General features: G+C 50.3%; 9 protein-coding genes across 9 annotated transcripts; 2 read left to right on the top strand and 7 right to left on the bottom strand.

Moving 5' to 3' along the window:
* Positions 1 to 486: 486 nt before the first annotated feature.
* Positions 487 to 3,384, bottom strand: EPUS_07809 (uncharacterized protein; the record flags this gene model as incomplete). Its single annotated transcript, XM_007789363.1, has 1 exon — positions 487 to 3,384. One exon carries the CDS (start codon positions 3,382 to 3,384, stop codon positions 487 to 489), a length of 2,898 nt encoding a protein of 965 aa, XP_007787553.1.
* Positions 3,385 to 4,160: 776 nt separating this feature from the next.
* EPUS_07808 (uncharacterized protein) lies at positions 4,161 to 5,351 on the bottom strand (the record flags this gene model as incomplete). Its single annotated transcript, XM_007789362.1, has 1 exon — positions 4,161 to 5,351. The coding sequence occupies one exon, from the start codon at positions 5,349 to 5,351 to the stop codon at positions 4,161 to 4,163; it is 1,191 nt and encodes a 396-aa protein (XP_007787552.1).
* Positions 5,352 to 5,551: 200 nt separating this feature from the next.
* Positions 5,552 to 6,649, top strand: EPUS_07807 (uncharacterized protein; the record flags this gene model as incomplete). The annotated part of the gene is made up of 1 exon (XM_007789361.1): positions 5,552 to 6,649. The coding sequence occupies one exon, from the start codon at positions 5,552 to 5,554 to the stop codon at positions 6,647 to 6,649; it is 1,098 nt and encodes a 365-aa protein (XP_007787551.1).
* Positions 6,650 to 7,481: 832 nt separating this feature from the next.
* On the bottom strand, positions 7,482 to 9,602 carry EPUS_07806 (uncharacterized protein; the record flags this gene model as incomplete). Its single annotated transcript, XM_007789360.1, has 1 exon — positions 7,482 to 9,602. The coding sequence occupies one exon, from the start codon at positions 9,600 to 9,602 to the stop codon at positions 7,482 to 7,484; it is 2,121 nt and encodes a 706-aa protein (XP_007787550.1).
* A 553-nt stretch (positions 9,603 to 10,155) lies between these two features.
* Positions 10,156 to 10,722, bottom strand: EPUS_07805 (uncharacterized protein; the record flags this gene model as incomplete). The annotated part of the gene is made up of 1 exon (XM_007789359.1): positions 10,156 to 10,722. One exon carries the CDS (start codon positions 10,720 to 10,722, stop codon positions 10,156 to 10,158), a length of 567 nt encoding a protein of 188 aa, XP_007787549.1.
* A 396-nt stretch (positions 10,723 to 11,118) lies between these two features.
* Positions 11,119 to 12,783, bottom strand: EPUS_07804 (uncharacterized protein; the record flags this gene model as incomplete). The annotated part of the gene is made up of 1 exon (XM_007789358.1): positions 11,119 to 12,783. One exon carries the CDS (start codon positions 12,781 to 12,783, stop codon positions 11,119 to 11,121), a length of 1,665 nt encoding a protein of 554 aa, XP_007787548.1.
* Positions 12,784 to 13,166: 383 nt separating this feature from the next.
* Positions 13,167 to 14,424, bottom strand: EPUS_07803 (uncharacterized protein; the record flags this gene model as incomplete). Its single annotated transcript, XM_007789357.1, has 4 exons — positions 13,167 to 13,519; positions 13,583 to 14,056; positions 14,111 to 14,219; positions 14,281 to 14,424. 4 exons carry the CDS (start codon positions 14,422 to 14,424, stop codon positions 13,167 to 13,169), a joined length of 1,080 nt encoding a protein of 359 aa, XP_007787547.1.
* Positions 14,425 to 15,031: 607 nt separating this feature from the next.
* On the top strand, positions 15,032 to 16,190 carry EPUS_07802 (uncharacterized protein; the record flags this gene model as incomplete). Its single annotated transcript, XM_007789356.1, has 4 exons — positions 15,032 to 15,279; positions 15,357 to 15,721; positions 15,810 to 15,877; positions 15,927 to 16,190. 4 exons carry the CDS (start codon positions 15,032 to 15,034, stop codon positions 16,188 to 16,190), a joined length of 945 nt encoding a protein of 314 aa, XP_007787546.1.
* Positions 16,191 to 16,542: 352 nt separating this feature from the next.
* Positions 16,543 to 18,129, bottom strand: EPUS_07801 (uncharacterized protein; the record flags this gene model as incomplete). The annotated part of the gene is made up of 1 exon (XM_007789355.1): positions 16,543 to 18,129. One exon carries the CDS (start codon positions 18,127 to 18,129, stop codon positions 16,543 to 16,545), a length of 1,587 nt encoding a protein of 528 aa, XP_007787545.1.
* Between the last annotated feature and the right edge of the window lie 59 nt (positions 18,130 to 18,188).

Raw genomic sequence — 18,188 nt, 5'->3', positions numbered from 1 at the left:
GCAAAGCGTGGCGGAAAAGCACTCTGAATTGTGCTCTTCATTCGAAAATTGTAATAATCGCGGCTGCAGCAGTAAAGTTAACTTGTTAAGCATGACTGCTCAGCATTTCTAGAAGGAATATCCGTTTCGGTATCTCTCGGGAAGATGTTGTATGTTTCAGAGATGGTACTTTCCAATCTTCGAAATGCCTGTTTGAAGTGGCTCTTTAACGTCCTGAGATCGAAGAATTTCGTGCAATGCAGCTAGTGCTCGCTTCTCGTAGGCTTAGGAAGGGATGATCTTGGAGTAATTTGAGGGCGGCATCGACGCGCTCTGACCCTGACATCTTCGCATATTTATCAGCCATGGTTAGTTGACAGAAAATGGAAACTTCTGTAGCTTTAATTCGATCGACTTGGAATGGATTTGAGCCATTGGTTGTTGCGTTGTTGTTGACGATTGAAATATGGTGCGGCAAATGGGTGATGCGCATACGAATCTTTGAAGTTAGCACAATCTAATGGATTTTTTCACGGGAGAAATCTCCTGCCACCTCTTGGGATCCATATACCCAACTGCAAGCCGCTCAGCCAGCTGCCCTTTCCAACGTATGAGCATAACGACCAATTTGTCCTTAGAATCCCATGTCTTCTCTTCAGCAAACTGCCCTCCACGCATGCTGTGCGTGATGACATCGCACACAGCCATTGCGATCAAGTCGAGAGAATTGTCATCGATCTGGGCTGCCATATCGCTGATTATTCTGCTATAGCCATGGCGAAGACTCTGTTTCAAATGGCCCGCATCTGGACCAGTGGTCATCCATTCAATCTCCAGCTTGTAAGCCTTGTAGAGGACTGCTTCTGCTTCAAATTGGAGGATGATTGTGTAGGGAAAATGTTGCCGTGGGAAAGCCGTATCCGGATATGTCAAAGAACCTGTGGGATACGTCGAGGGATTTTCTAGACTGTTCGTGACCTGTTCCAGCGTGTCCGTGTGCCATATAGCCGAGGGCTGCCGGTGGATTGGGAATGACTTTCCGTCTGCTTCAATTGTGAAAGCTAGAATCCTGGGACGAATGGATGTAAAAGCCAGCTTAGAATGATAAGTGTATGCTGCGTACGATACTTTGCCAAGCCATCCGAACCAAGACCAGGAAGGCGGAGATACAACAGTGCTACCATCGCCATGTTTATGCCACCTCCGTCTTTGCAGCTGACCATGCGGTAGCCAAAGTAATGCCCAGTCAAAAACCCCGGTTGGAAGACCCGCCAAAAACCCCCATCCCAGTTTGTGAGATAAGACGTCTTGAATACCAAGAAACGCGTTCTCAATATCTGACGGAAATGAGAGCTCCCTGGTGCTGTACTGAGACATGATTTTAGAGTATCTTTGGAGCTGATCGGTGCAAAAGGACTCTGTCTGATGAAAGCCAGAGATATTCAACTTGTCCATGTGCTTGACTATGAGGTTTAGCGAATTGAACTCAGCGGCCAACAGCCATCTATAACGGTCCATTGGTGGCAGAATTTGCTCATGGTCGTTCGTCTCTCCGTGGCCGCAGTCCAGGTATACCTGATGCTCACCAATATAGAGGCATCGTCTTGAAATCAAACGCTCCTGGAATGTCCAGGCTCTCCGCTCATATATTTGATTGTGCGCATTGCTTGACAGTCTTGAAAGAATCCCCGTGATCGGCATGCCCTGGACTACTTCGACTAGCTGCGGCCTTGGGTAAGATACCCCTGGCAAGGGCGAACTACTGTTTTCCCCAGCTAGCGCCACAATGGTAAGCCATGATTGACCGTATATGTCTGCCATTCGCCGAATTTGGCTGAGCCTGTGTTCCTCGTCATCTTGAATAATGCACAAGGCATCAACCCACAGATAGCCTTTGCCAAGCCCTTGAACCACTGCTGCTGCGTCCTGGATGACTCGGGAGACTCCTGCTTCAACAAGTGATCTTGGTTTTTGAAAATGGCCAAACGTTTGCTTCGTCGTTTTGACCATCGGACCAGTTCCCCAAACATAGCTCAGGGTGATAAAATCAACCTCGCTCCCGTCGACTGTCACCAGGCATATTTGAATGACGTCCACAACAACTAGCTCCATAGATTCAGGAAGACCTCTCGACTTTTGTCCGCATGCGGAGCCATGTTCCGAAGTACATCTGTCAACCATCTTCCGTACCAGCTGAAAATCAACGTACTGCCGAGTGTTAAGGGTGTATCTGCCTCTAATGTCCCCACGGACAGTCCACAGCGACACAATCGGTCCATAGTATTCTGTCCGGAAATGCTGTTTGAGAATCACTAACGGCTTGGTGGATTGGGTGAGAATCGGGTTGCGAACAACAGTAACTTCGATTGGCTGTTGGATGTCAAAGCCGGACTCTCGCGCGGCATCGGGATCTGGGTTGAGACTGCTCCGCTTCAAGGAGTCGAAACCATCTTTGCAAAGCACAGCAACGATGCGGCAGAAGCTGCATGATGTCTTTGTGAGAAGATCGTGCATCAGGCCAAGATCAAGCTCAATGTCCACTGTTCCCCATTCAAACATTTCTTTTAGATCCAAAGCTCTGCAGATATCGCAAAGAGCCTTTCCGGCATGGTTCGGCTGCATACTATGAACGTCAGTGCTGTCTACGGGCCTCAACGAGACCTGCGTGGGCGGGTATTTGATTGACAAATACGGCACATCAACACCAATTTGCGGATAGGTCCCAACAATACGTTCAATTTCCTCTGGGTATTTCACCGTCTTCAATGGGCTTGAGCCAAGCTTCATTCCTCCGTAGGGCTCAAAAGAGAGACACTCATGTTGCCCATAGCAAGGTGCCGCCACAGGAGCTCGACTAGCGATGAATGCCAGCTTGACTCGGGTAAGGATACTCAAGCCCTCCTGGTCAACGTCCGGTGCAGACAAGCGGAGATCCCATGGCATGATTCTCCCTGTTGATGGGGTTCTATGAACCTCGTGCACTGCATCAGCGCCAGTGCTGCCATTGAAACTCCTTGCTTCGAGCTGCACCTGCAAATCAGGTACTTCGCTGACATCCTGAGAGCATACAATCTTCCTCGGGAGCCGGAAGACGTTGAGGCTATTATAATCCAAAGGCGTCCCGTGAAAATGAAGTCGGCGTCCATTCTCGTCCCATACGCGGTAGCCCATCATGAGGTAGCGCGCAACCTCCTCACAGGACATCCATCCGACGCGGTCGACAAAGATGTCGCCTGGTGGTAAGTTATCAGGGTACATATAGGTAGAAAACTCCCCATCCCTGTGCTGCTTTGAACACAGGGACATGACATATGAGTGGTCGGAGTCATTTTTAGGGGGATCTCGCCCGGTGATGGTGTGTAACAATATGCGTGCTATCTCATTTGTCATTCGATCCTCATCCATGAGAGCTTATCTCAAGCCTGGTCAAGTGGAATAACGTCGAGAGGTACGTAGGTGCAGTCCAACGGAATCATTGTTGTACAGGAAATTACTAGGTATTGTTGTCCTCCCTAAGTTAGTCGCAGATAGTCGCAATGGCTTTCGCAGCTTGGACTAGAATGCAAACCTGTGCGACCTGCTCCCTAGAGTACGCAGAAAGGTGTAGAGAGCAAGTTATATTTTCTATTAAGAAGCAACGTATCTAGATATACGTAGAGATTGGCTGTACGCACAGTGAGATTGCAGTAAAAATTGACCAATCGAAAGCAGGCAGAGCGCAGGGATCACACGTAGGAAAACTGGCCAGCAGGTGTTCATACGGTCTGACAAAACGTTATTGTTGCCGTCTACAAATAAGTATCTGTCTTTATGATCTATCTAAGAAATAGACACATCATGGAATGCATCATACAAAGAACCAACGCGTGTTACAGAACCCTTTCGAATCTTAGTCCGTAGATTCGATAAAATTCAAGGAACGCATACTGATCGTAACGGTGCTTCTCCCATATTGACGCAATAAGTGATTTCTATTTCACATATTTGCTACAAGTCCTGTACTGCATCACTGGATATGTGGATACCTGCTCAAACCATACATCAATACAATCGAGGTTATATTCAGGGGTCCACATAACGTATTATACAGAGACGGTGGATGCATTGGTGCCCCTTCAGGGATGCAGAATCTATTCATGCCTGAATACCGGATAGAGTTGTAATTCAATACACGCACCATCTCACCAGCCATACCTCCCTCCAGCTTCCTTCTTATTCCTTCTACCACTCGCAAAACTCTCCTCCAGCGCTTCCTTCTGTCCACTCGCGGCACTGACAAGCTGCTTCAAACTATGCTTGCCTGGGGCAATGGCTCTGACCGGGTTATGCAGGACTTGCTCGCCAGAGGCACGAAGAGCTTCGTTTGCAGCATATTCGTGGTCGGTATTGAAGTTGATGATGGATGGGGAGATCTTGGAAGCGTCTTTGTGGTTCCGTCCGAGAAGTTGGCGCTTGGCTGAAGCGGAGAGATTGAGGTCTGTGGCTATTGAGTCGAGGGATTGGGTAGAGGCCTCAGCAGTATCAGTTGTGGTAGTATTGTCGAGAGGTATTGTTGTGACTTCGGTCTCGTCACTCGGGCGATCAAACGCGTCCTCTAGTGCTGCACCTTGGTAGACGAGTGGCTCATATTCTGACTGCTGGATATTGGCAGCATCAGATGACACATCTGCATTCCCTATAGAGAACAATTTCACTTTCGGTGCTGCTGCGGAGGCTTGCAATTCAGGCCCAGGCGCGGGCTTGCTGGACTGTTCCTGGGCAGCTGTGGACGACGCGGAACTCTTTGGTGCTGGTTTTTTCTTCTTCGTATTTCTCGCCACTGACAGAGGCTTGAACATTATCGCATTGCCCTGCCCTAGAAGAGGACTTGCAGAGGGTTGAGATAGCGTCAACCTTCTGTCTGTATCAGAGTTCTCACTTCCATCACCAATTTTACCACCAATCTGAGCCCCAAGTGGATTCGTAGCCTGCTCTGCAAATAGCTCTTTCAACTCAGCATCCGACTCCCTGCTGAAGCCTGGTTCTGCTCCTGTTTTCAGACTGAACACCCTTCTCGCTGTCCCGTTTGCACCAGGTTTTGTCCCATTTGCAGTTTGTGTATCCCTCTTGGGCGCAGGTAGCATAGAATTAAAGCCACTGAAGCCTCCACCTATCTTCGGTCTTTTTGGAGCCGGCTCCCCATCCGGATCTCCATTCGTGGTAATCTCGGTGTTGACCTCCTGTAGATTGACCTTTATCTTCCTGGGATTCGATTTGTCGACTATGAACTTGTTGTCAGGTTTGGTGCTGGATGCCGGGATGTCTTTCTTCGCCGGCGCTTGAGGCTTCTCATCCTCCGAGTCTTCAGACTCTGAATAAGCGACGAGCACCATGGTGAGATTTGTGTAGACAACGGGTAGGATAGGGTTGCCAGAAGTATTGGGTATGGTTGGCGGACTTGGTGCATGGGTTGAAGATGAATTAACAATGACACGGTCGTCGCTCAGAACATCTGACCACCTCGAGATCACGGCAGACCGACCAAGTCTCTAGGCTGCAACTCTACTTTCAAAAGCTCAAACAGATCATACCCATGGCAGCACGGCTGGCACGATCTGGCTTCTGGTGCCATTTACCGAACTATCCTCGCCCGATTCCTCGACAACCCTCTCCCATCCAGACCCTCCGACTAAACCGCTTCGCCTCATACCAAAGATTCCCTGGTCGAGGACCACAACAAACTCAGTACCGCACGCGGTTCCGACCCATTAACCGCGTACAATATGTATGGAATAACTACAGACGGCAGATCGCAACGGTCGGGGTCGGTAGTGGTGTGGTATATGTCTACAATCTGGAGCCAGTTCCTATCACGGGGCGGCGTCGCTTCAATATCCTGTCCGCCAAGACAGAGAAATCGATCATGGAAGGTGGATACCCGTTATTGCTGGAAGAGCTGAAAGGGAAGATCCTCCCAGCCGAGCACCCATACACGAGAATGGTTGCCAATGTCGTCGAGAGACTTCTACCAGCTGTAAAAGAGTTGGCTGGAGATGAATGGAGGGTGCATGTGATCAATGATCCAAAGCAGATGAATGCATTCGTCATGCCGGGAGGCAAGGTCTTTGTCTTTACGGGCTTGCTTCCTATCTGTGAAGACGAGGATGGCCTGGCGGTTGTCCTGGGTCATGAGATCGCACACAACGTCGCACATCATGCTGCTGAGAGGTTATCAAGGAGTATCTTCACCTGGCCCTTCATAGCTGCCGCAAGCATTATACTGGATGTCTCGGGCGGTACAGTCCAGTTCATCACCGACCTGATCTTCAGCCTCCCAAATAGCAGGACGCACGAAGCAGAAGCCGATCACATCGGTCTCCTAATGATGGCCCAGAGCTGCTACAACCCCGAAGCGGCTATTCCGTTCTGGGAGAGAATGAAAGAAGCTCAGAAAGGGGCTCCTCCACAATTCCTGTCCACGCATCCCAGCGACTATAGCCGGATCAAAGCTATCACCGAGTGGCTACCCGAAGCCAAGGACAAGTATCAAGAAAGCGGGTGTGGGTTGACCGGTGGGTATGCACGAAAATTCAGTCAAGCCTTCGGCAAGCAAGGCGTCATGGGCAGGAAACAGCCAGTTATTTTTCAGCCAGCAAGATCACCACAGCAAGAAGACGACGATCTTTGGTGAGTGTTGTCCTACGCTGTGCAACACATATACCAAATAGAGGGGAAACCCTTTGCTTTCCCTCTCCACTCCGCCTGCACACTTGGAGGCCCCTCTCTACTCAACCACAAGAACAATCTCCACCCCTGACTTCTCAGCACACGCCTATGTCCAGAACATCCAGACTACGAATGGAACAAAACACAAGGCAAGCAGAAACCGATAATCAATACGAAAGGGGTTGAACAGATCAGCGGTGCTCATACCAACAGAGCCTCAGGTTGTGGTTCGTGTGAGTGCTTTGGAACCATCTACACCATCTACGGTGAGAGTTCCGAGAAGACCATTTCGTCGCCACTCTCCAGCACCACGCTGCCAACCGTCGGAACCAGCCGAACTAGGATTAACAAAACGTATCTTCACGATGAGAAGGTCAAGCCAGGCACTCCGCCTTCTACGGGCAACAACGCCTCATCAAAGGCCTTGTGTAAGGTCCTACCCCATGACTCAGAATGGAAGACGAATGTGAAAGGAAAATGTAATAGCTGTGTATCTATGCTGGACTACAATGGCATCACTGGAAGAAGCTTTTACCGTACTGAGCAGGAGCTTAACTTACTACGTATTAGCTATATGAATTGTCGATATATCGCACATATACCTAGTGACTAGTGAAATGCCAAAATTTCCGTTCCTCAGCGCTTCACTGATCATGCCACCTCTCTTCCAGGCAGTCCCTCGCCCAAGTATAAAACCTCTCATTACCAATATGCACGTGGAATAGAAAAGAAAGCAACTCCCTCCAATCAAGAAGGGGCGCATCAGCAAGCCAGCCAGCCAGCCAGCTCGTTGTCATTCAGCTGGTACACCTCTCCGTAGCCGGCCTCCAGCCAATGCCCAACCCGTCCATCAACCTCTTCTCCCTATCCAACCAGGTATCCCCTTCCACCTCCTCCTTACCCCCAACCCCTTCCTCCGGCCTCTTACCCTTACGCGGACTCTCGAAATCCAGCACCAAACCATCCCTACGGTCCCGCACCCCACTGCTATCGAACTTCCAACCCTTCTCGCGCTTACACCAGCGGCGGATATCGCGTTCGAAGGTGGTTGCGCCGCTCCAGCCCAAGACGGCGCAGCCGACGGTGCGCCAGGGACTGATGATGATATCGACGCGGCGGTGGATGTTGGGGTTCTTCATCACCGGTGCCGAGTCCGGGTCTGCCGCTTGGCTGGGAGGGACTTCGAAGTTTGGGTCCTGCCACACGCAGAGCGCTTTGTCGAGGGAGTCGAAACCGTGGCCTCCATGGCCGCCTGTGTAAGGAAGGGTCTGCTGGCCGCGTTTGGTGGTGGTGGTGTTGAGCGTCAGGGTGTGCGTGATATAGCCGCTTTCTTCGAGTTCGGAGACCACGTCCACGACCAGGTTGCGCGTTACGTTTTCGTCTCGGTGGGAGAGGATCATGTCGACATCGCCGCATTGCTCTTTTCCTCTGCGGTAGCCGCCAACGATGATGGCGACGATGTCTTCGTCTGTGTCGTATTGGTGCGGCTTGATGCCCCTTGCTTTTCGGGCGTGTTGTTTGGCGATCTCGGTTATTTCTTCGACTTCCTTGCGTGGGATGGTGGTTTTAAATTCGTCGTAAAACTTCACTCCGATTTGCTGGGCGCGGTTGAGGGTGTTCCAGCCGAATTGCACGACGTCATCGATGTCTTTCCAGCCGTGGGTGAAGTACATTTTTCGGGCGGTGTCGGCGCCGCAACCCCAGATATCATAAAGGGTTTTCAGGCATTGGAGGTTTTCGTCTTCGTCGAGTTTGCGGGCCACGGGAAGGTAGCGCTCGGACTCTGAACGGGAGGTGGCTTTGTATTCGGAGAAGTGGGTAGCAATTCGTTCGTCGCAGCCGGGCAGACGCATGATTTCGAGAGGAGATTGGATGAGGTACGGGTAGGCAGCGAGGCTAGCGATAGAGGTGGAATACGCGCGGACACCGATTTGGTCGAGGGTCAGGATGCGTGATAGCTTGATCTTCTGGAGTTCGGAGATGAAGCGGTGGTTGGGTTGATTCATGGGGGTGGAGCGGAGACAGCAGTACATGCTGTGATTCTTGACCCAGTCAGGAGGTTCGGGCAATGCCTTCGCGTCGCATTCTTCAAACTCCGAAGTCGTCATCCGTTTTAGCTTTGGGACCGGGCTACCGTACACAGGTGGAAGATTCTGCTGCTTAAAGCGTCTACGATGTTGGAATGCTACCGGGTGGCCTTTCTCTTCGACGACTTCTGCATCGGCTTTGGCACGAGTGAGGATATTTGTGAACAGGTTCTCGCGCTGTAATGGAGAACTTGTAGGTTCATTGTTCGACGGTGTATCAGGTCTCTGCGTTCGAACAGATGATGGAGACGACGTAGGAGTGCTCTCTCCATCAGGTTTCGGAATAAGTCGCCCATCATAGACGATGAATGGCTCGATAGGAAGGAGACGGCGGTGGCGAAAGCACTCGTCCCGCCAAGCAAGCTTTACGACAAGAACTCGATTGTGTAGATCAGGGAGTACAAAGTCGTCCTCTACTAACGGACGTTTTGATGAGGTTGCCGCACTAGTCTCCTTGCCTTTCACGTTACCATCCTCTCCAGCTTCTGACTCATCATCCGATATTATCACAACCTCGGTAGGTGGTGCTGTAGTAACTCTTCTTCGTTTCCGAGCAGGCTCTTCCATTTTGACAATGTTCTCCTCCGTCCATACTCCCTTACTCCGTAATTCGAAAGCAGCTCGAGTCTTCCGCTCAACTTTACCAAGGAATATCTTAGCTTCCTTGGCATCGTATGTGAATGGCGCTCCCAATTCGATTACTTGATCTTCGAGTTCGTGAAGTTCATCAACCGTGAGATGGGCGGGCAGAATGTAGACAGGAGGCAGAGCACGTAATGACATCGACCCTACATGACCTGTTTCTGGCGGTGTTGGTAAGTCCGAGCTCATTTTCGTCACTCGCAGCACTTGGTTCCAGCTCAAGAAGTGTGTTTCCAAAAGATGTTGGTAATAGAGCTGTATCCAAAAAGCATCTACCGCATCTACTCGTTCCCTCCGATCATGCTCGTTCCAGCATAAATGGTAGATGATTTTCAGTGAGAAGTGACTAGGAGCTGGGGCATGCTATCGGTTTCGCAAGAAGTGGTAGAGCTCGACGCCTCTCCTTAGAAGCATTTTTGACTCTGATGGAGCTATTTTGCAGGAGAGGGAATTGAGATGAGACGATGCGATAACACTCGAATAAGCATGTCAACTGGTCGTTCCTTCGCGTCTAACTTAGGGATGAGTGAAGGTATTGATGGAACAGGCTGAATATTGGTCCGGAATGACGGAATCATGTCGAGTCCACAATACGAGCATGAAATCCCGGATGATGTAAGCACTGTTGCCAAGACCTTCCTGGTAGGGACAGTAGTACGGAGTACTCCCTAGTACTGTGTCCACGATATAAGTGGACAGGCAGTTCTTGATACACTGCTCAGATGCATGAAAGCTATCTGATCTATTCAGGCGCCTTTCCATTCATCTCCCCTACATCCAACGCAACCAAGAACCTACTGACACAATTATACGTCGCTACCGTAGCCGTCAACTCCACAATCTCCTTCTTCGTGAATCCAGCCACCGAGCTCAGCTCCTCGAACAATGCATCCTCGACCTTCACACTCGTCGTCATCGCATCTCCGTATCTCAATACAACCCACTGCTTCTCGCTCAGCTGCCCCCTCCCCTCACTCTGATCTAGCCTCCTAACCACCTTCAGCATCTCCTCGGTGAAGCCCTCTGCTTCTAGTAGCAACGGTGCATGATGCATCCATTCATACCACGCTTCGTTGAGCAAAGCTACTCGACATATTGCGATCTCGCGTAGATCTGCCGGTAGGGAGGTCTTGGTCCGGATTGCACCGAGAAGACTGTTCCATCCATTGGCGACAGGCGGTGAGTGTAGTAGAGCCCTGTCCAAAGGGATCAGGCCACGATCTCCGCGACGAGCGAGAACACGTTGGACTATCTCCTCTTCTGAAGGAGTAAGGTCTTCTGGTGGGTTGGGGACGTAGGGGAGTCGCATGTTGAACAGGGTCGCTGCCTTGATCAAATGACAGAAATATGGTATCAAGTTTGATGGACTTGGACTCGCTGGAACAACTGCTTGGTGATGTCTGATCGAGCTTCTTCAAGTGGTAAATTATCAAACGTCGGGCCATCTTCGGCTTCAAGCTTTCAGCGGCCGGCTAAATACTGAGCCGACGTCCATCGGCCTATCTGAGAAGTTGGAAGAAGTTCTTCAAGCAGGTAATGGAGATAGCTAGGGGCCGCTGGGCGATGACAACGTACCATGGAGGTTGCTGTGATAGGATGCAGTCTTTCTGATGGATCTCTAACCATCGTTATGAAAAGGTACAACAATACTCCGTGGAGGATATCAAAAGGACCTCATTTGGTCTATGCAACTCTATAGTTGTTATTACTGCCTCGCCATGAACTTCCTCACTGTCTCTGCAAATTCCTGTGGCTTTTCCACCATGGGCAAATGTCCTGCTCCAGCAATAACAGAGTACACCGCACCAGGTCCATATGCTGCCGCCATCTCTTTCATAGTGCCAGGTAAAATTCCATCGCCACCTCCTACCACAAATGCACCAGGAACGCCACTCTCTCTCATCTCTGCTCGCAAGTCGTACTCAAACAATGCCTCTACACTTCTCTTGAATCCCTCAAGACTATTACTTGCAACCATGGCTTTGACCTTTTGTATCCTTTTCTCCAGATAACCTCCATCATAGCTCTCTTTGACAAACCACCTTCTCACCGTCATTTCCGCCAATTGCTCTCCTACCACCCTCTCCCCATTCGGTGCCGTTGCGCCTTCCTGCTCCGCAACATCAATTCTGTCGCCCCAGGCATTGCTATTTCCTTCGGGGCTTTTTGAGCTTGTGTCGCATGAGACAAACGCCGCAACTCTATCCGGATATTTCATTCCCGTATTCAACACCGTTGCACCTCCAAGACTAACACCAATGAGGCCCGCAGCTCTTGGGATTCTCAAAGCGCCAAGGAGGGCAATAATGTCAGATGCAAGTACATCCACGGTAATGGCTTGGCTTCCACAATTACTCGATCGCCCTCGGGTGAGATAGCGTAAAACGCGATATTTCCTGTTTTGCGGATAAGATAGAAATGAGGCAATGAACCCGTTCCAGATGCCCCAGTCGACGAGAATGGAGTTGCTCAAAACGATACAGGGAGCATCGGGTTCGGAGCATCCTTCCAGTCTGTAGGGGAGAACAACGTCGTCTGGAGTAGTGATAAATGATTCGATTGTTCCGCTGCCACCAGGTGAGGTAGGGTTTGTCCTTGTCTGTCCATCTGGTGAATTAAATTCCGCCACGTCTTTCAAATGTCTTGGGGCGGCGCCAAATATATAGTATAGCTCGTAAACGCGCCACTTCACATCTTGAATCACATTCGCCATAATCTCGTTCCGCCAGGGTTTAATCATCGCAGCCTCGAATTCCTCGCCATGAAGTCCATTCTCCGGTGCAAACTCATGGATTGCGAGGTATTCAATTCCCTCCTTCCCTTCTAAGATCGACGAAGTCACGAAACGCCTGGTACGCAACCATCCGGGAATTTTTGACATCATATCAGTATATTCCTTATCATACCACCTATCCAGCTCTTTGCTATCTTGCCCTTGCTTCAAAGTCAAGAATACTGCACATAAAACATTCCCCTGCCTTTCTCCTACACCCACTTCCTCTAATATCTTGAACCCCTCCCCTTTCCGCTCCGACACAAAGTCATAAAGCTTTCTCCCTACCTTAATCTGCTTCATCACATCCTTCTCCCTCTGACTCTTCATATTATCCCCCCTCAGCCTCAGATACGTCTCTCGGGTCAACTCTTCCATGTCCGTGATATCGTAGATGGCCATCCATTCCGGCATGTCGTCCGTCCCTGTGCCTTGGGTCTCGAGGTCTGTTGCGCGGTAGCGGAAGCCGTTTCCCACGAAAGGAAGGCGAAGACGCGTAGGGCCGTGCTCATTGTTGTACCAGTCGTGGAATAGGGATGTAGGAAGATCGGAGGAGGGTTGCATTGTCACATATAAGATTCCGGGAGTGGGCGCCATATTCGACTGATGAGGTCGAGTCTCGGAAGAGATGTATTACTTAAGGTACTATGTTAATTGAAAGAGTGATGTGCTTCTGCTAGGTAGGATGTTGGCAAGCAAAGAGATTCACGGAGAAATCCATACGATCACCTTTTACCATCTTCTCTCAGCGTAGTACAGAATTGGGCTGCCCTAACTTCATCACAGGCTCCTGGGACCTCATCGACCTTGTCCACCGCGACGAAGGGCGGAGAAGCGTGCGCAAGTCGGAGCAGAGCTCGGCATTTCAATCAGCCCCGTCCTTACGTCATACTGTTAAAGCTTACGGATTAAACCTGATCCGGGATCAAATCCTTCTTTGCAGTATTTTAGACCGAATTGGCATGTTCGACTTGCATAAATCAATTATACCAGATTGCATTCATGCCAAATCCCGGCTCCTTAACATCACAGTGCGCAACCCTGGCCATCCGCTCATCCTTCCATCGATAAATCTCTATCCAGCCATCCTGATCGTCTGTGAGCGCCAACCACTCGTCGCTCCAAGGACAGGGGCTAACCGCGTTGGAGTGTCCTCCACTGTTAGGTGTAGGATTCATGCAGAGCTGACGGATGATGTTGCCTGCTGGACCTAGACTGAAAGCGCTGATGTAGCCAGTGATATCGATGGGATTGGCACGGGCGGTGGCGAAAAGGTATTTACTACCATGCGACATTGAGACGACGTCTGCGCGGTAGAGCTTCTTATCCAAACCTGGATGATGTATGTCAATACCAATTCTGTGGACATACTGGTGCTAGGAGGTTCATTACCGACCTGGAGGGATGAGCGGATATGTCAGTTGTGTGAAGACTGGCATGTGAGTCTGCTGATCGATCACATAGACGGCCAGATTATTCCCAGCTTCCATCAGGACATAAAGATATGCACCACTGGGATGGATCTCCACCCAGCGGGGGTGGTCTCCGGGAGCAGGAGCATCAACACTGCCAACAAGGGTGAGCTTGCCACTTTCACCATCTTTCTTGTGCGTCCATATTCTGTTGGCCCACATGTCTGCTGAATAGAGATAGGTCTCGGTAGAGTCGAACACCATTCCATGTATTGCAGATTCGGGGCAATACTCGTAATTCTGGATATTTGATTCCATTGCTCCGTCCTTGTTCACAGAGAAGACGTTTCCGTAGCCCGCATATTCATAGAAAGGATTGCCGTAGACGTTGTATGGTGGCTGTTTTGCTGCCAGAACAAATATTGCTCGTGTCCTCGTTTCTAGACTGCTTGCTTTGGCTGAATAAGGAATGAGAGTGGGGCCAGACTGAGAGGCTTATAGGCAGTACATACGGTGTCCTGCGATTGAATGCGACATATGGTGAGTTATCTCGGTAGGAGTTTTCACGGAAAAGCTGGAAAACGTTTTCATGGAAGCTCCATAGATGTTCCTCCTAGCATGCTAGATCGCTCAGGTCTGTGTCTTAGCAGGCCTTCGGACTGTGGCAATGTTGAGTACACACATCGAATGTCATCCATGAGATAGGTTCGTCATGATTAATGCCGGTTTTCTTAATCAATTTCAAGGTCAACGACTCATCATCAAACTCAAAGGTAAATATGGCGCCGGGTCGGGTCCAGGTCCCAACCATCAGATGATGCAGCATAGTGAGCAGCCAAGTTTGCAGAGACTGTCAAGGTAGTATCGCGACGAGAAGGCAGTGTTCTTCAGTAGTATATGTCTGGGAGGAGTCTTCTGGGATCAAGGAAGTTGTGACGAGAAAACCAGATCTAGCTCAAAATTGTCTGCTTGCCTAAAAGGGAGCTGGAGACAAGAACTGCATTACCGAGAAGGGGAACCGAGGCACACTGATCAATGCGGGGGAGGGGTGCGGAGAGATCCCGGCAAAGCCTTTATGCGCCCTATCCACAAAATATTTCGTCGTGCAGTAGAAGTTGACTCCTATTATGTAATTGAAGTACGCGGAAGAGCCGATGGAGCTCCCGCAAGCCGTGATCTCACATCAATAACATCGGCAGAACCAAGCAGACCCTCTCATCTCCGTTGATAAAGAGGTTAAACTCCCAAGCGTCACCACAACAGGTGTGATCACTTCCATCAATTCGTCACAAATATCTATAGAACAGACAAATCGAGATATACCTTGAGAACCATAGATCTAAGGTAGTCTTCTCAAAGTCGCGCCCTCGAGGTCAGTCCACTGAGACAAGTCTTTCTCCATCTACCTTCTTCAATCCTGCTTTAAACTCATAATGTCGTCCTCAAGATTCGATCCAAACTTCACTCAAAATGTCATCAATGCCATTGGCCCCAACACCGCCCCTCGAATGCGCGAGGTCATGTCCTCCCTCATCCGGCATGTACACGACTTTGCTCGAGAAACCGAACTCACCGTCGATGAATGGATGTTGGGAGTACGGTTCCTGAATGCTGTCGGACAGATCAGTGATGCTCAACGGAACGAAGGCCAGCGGCTAACAGACGTGATTGGACTTGAATCGTATGTCTAGACTCCTCCCTTACAACAATTACTACATATCCAGCCACGCTCAATGCTCACCCAATTGTCTCCCACAGACTCGTCGACGAAATCGCCCACAAACACATGACCGAGTCGACCGGCGACCCAACCTCCTCCACCATCCTCGGTCCCTTCTGGTCGCCTAACGCCCCCTTCCGCGAATTAGGCGGCAGTATAATCCAAGATCCGCATAATGGGCAAGTTACGTTCATGCACGGCAAGTTAACCAACCTCACCACCAAGAAGGGCATCTCAGACGCCGTGTTGGACATCTGGCAGGCGTCGTCGAATGGGAAATATGATTTCCAGGATCCAGAGAATCAGACTGATAACAATCTGAGAGGGAAATTCAGGACGGATGCGGAGGGAAATTATCATTTTTATTGCTTGAGGCCGACGGCTTACTCGCTGCCTACGGATGGTGAGTTCATCCCTACACGTTTGTCGTATGGAAAGACTTGAGGAGATGGAAGGAGAGACATGAAAACTGACATATTCCGTGATCACAGGACCCGCAGGCCAACTCCTCACCCTGCTCGACCGGCACCCAATGCGACCTGCTCACATCCACCTAATGGTAAGCCCGCCGCCCATCCCTTCCCTCCCCCACTAACCTCTCCCCCTAGATCACCCACCCCACCCACAAGTCCGTAACGACGCAAATCTTCCCTGCCGACGATCCCTACCTCAGCACCGACTCCGTCTTCGCCGTCAAGAGCGATCTAGTCGTCGACTTCAAGCCCCGCAAAGGAGACGACAAAGCCACGTTGGATCTGGAGTATAATGTTATTCTGGCGGCGAAGGATCAGGAGGGGGCGTCGAACGTGCCGATGGCGCCCGGGGGTGCACCGTTCAGCAACGGGACGAATGGCGTTAATGGGAACCACTAGATGGACTTGTTGCTGGCGCGGGAAGGGGTGTTGCTGAGGTTATCGGACACGATCAGGGCTGATGCAGAGACTTGGGTGGAAGGTCCTGATTATAAGTGTGTATATGTCTGACAGCGTTGCATGGTTGGCATGGGATGGTGAAAAATTCTCTTGCTGGCTGGGATTACATGAGTGTAAATAGCTTCCATTATATCTATGTTGGTGAAACTCCATCCGGAAATAGCTAACTCGGTCTGAAACACATATGGCTATGCAATGATGCTGACGCTAAGTTCGTACTGGGGGTATCATGCTGAGACATTATGGAGGCAGCTAGGGACTCCTCAAACCTTGGGGTGCAAATTATCTTCCTTCATCCAATCCGACCTCCGAGTCGTTCGTCCATCAAGGTCTCCGCTCCGGGCTTCGATTTCTGCGGGCTGCCGCCCGGGCTAGCCAATGCCAGACTCTTCGCTCTGGCATGCAGTTTCCTGTCTTCATCATCCTTCCAGTCTCGGATGATCTCTTCTCGTACACCCCTACCCCATTTCAATACCGCATCTTCAAGCTGTTTCCAAATGCCTGGTTCTTTCGAGCTGTTGACAATGCTCATGACATTGACCAAAAGTTTGATATCCCATCTGATCTCCGCCGCTTTCATCCAAAACCTCATGTTTTCGGCACGGCGGTATGGTTTGGCTACGTCGTCATGCCAGGTCTTGATTTCTCCAAAGTGCCGCTTGGATCGCTTGACGGCGCCATTGTGCATCTGGATCAGCTTTCTGCCATCCAACAATGCTCTCAGAAATGCGGTGGGCTCGTTTGCTTCAGCGTCGACTTCTTCCCAGCGGGGCAACTCATCACCTGTTGGCTGGTTGGGTGATGCTTTCTGAAGGCTTTCCAGGAAGCAAATCTCCCTCTCCTTTTCCCTACCTGACCACAAAGAGTTATCCATCCACTGCCAGCCTTCTCGCTCTTGACGTTCAGCCTCTTCCATCCTGACTTCCTCATCTATCATCATACCCACTTCGCTGACCCATACAAGAATCGCAAGTCTCTCTTCCTCGCGTAGGCCACCTGCAAACTTTCTCGCAGCCCACTTCTTTAGTACGTCAAGTACGGAAATCAAATCCCTTCTGATCTGGAAGTCGGGTTTGATGGAGTGGAGGACTGTGGGGTTGGGATGAAGGGTATAGTATAATCGTGCAGCTCTGATAGCTAGAGTCGTTGTGTCCAAGAGGTGTAGCCCTTGTATCTCGTAGAAGCCTTGCAGATCCTGGCCCTGCGGTTCTCCATTCTCTCCGTTCTTGAGACTCGAAGAAACGTCTTCTAACGCATGTAGGGCATTCTCCAGGGCATCGACAAGATCCTTCTTAAGACTCTTCTGGTCAGGAGGAGGAGGAACATGATTTGTTCGATGTGCATAAGTGCTCACGGTTGGAGGAAGCATCACCTCCTCACCATCTTCTTGTGCTGCGTCCCACAATAATGCACCCTCATCCTCGATAGGGCTGTCTGTGATGGCGCTTCCTGCATCACTGTCACTCCTGCTGAGCGAGAATTTAGATGGTATAGGCAGATCATATTCTCCATTTTGTCTTGTCTTTGCTAGCTGTCCTCCCTTTCCATCCAGAAGACCGGTTCGAGCGAAGTAGTATTGTAGGTGAGCAATGCTGCCAAGGGATAGCACTGAATCTCTGTTCTGGGCTGAAGGTGCAAATGTGACACCTTGAGGACGAATGTACCCTCTACGGCGAGAGGATGTCGTGGAGATTGCAGAAGGAAGAGAACAAGACCGAGCGGATGAGCGTGAGGAATTACTGCTAAGAGAGGACACGTTGGAAAAGGATCGATTGGTTGATACACTTATCGAAGGGGAGAGATCAGGCGTATCTAGCGATGGTGAAGGGGAAGCAGAGAGAGTGGGTGAACCATTAATGGATGGCATCTTTGCGGGCATGTCGGCCGTTGCCGTTACAACGATGAGACAGATATCTAGAGAGCATCAAAGGTCTTCGA

This window comes from Endocarpon pusillum, assembly GCF_000464535.1.
Source record: "Endocarpon pusillum Z07020 unplaced genomic scaffold C740401, whole genome shotgun sequence".
In the NCBI taxonomy this organism is placed as follows: domain Eukaryota; kingdom Fungi; phylum Ascomycota; class Eurotiomycetes; order Verrucariales; family Verrucariaceae; genus Endocarpon; species Endocarpon pusillum.
Note: the sequence above shows the minus strand (reverse complement) of the source record. Positions and strands in the feature narration are given on the sequence as shown.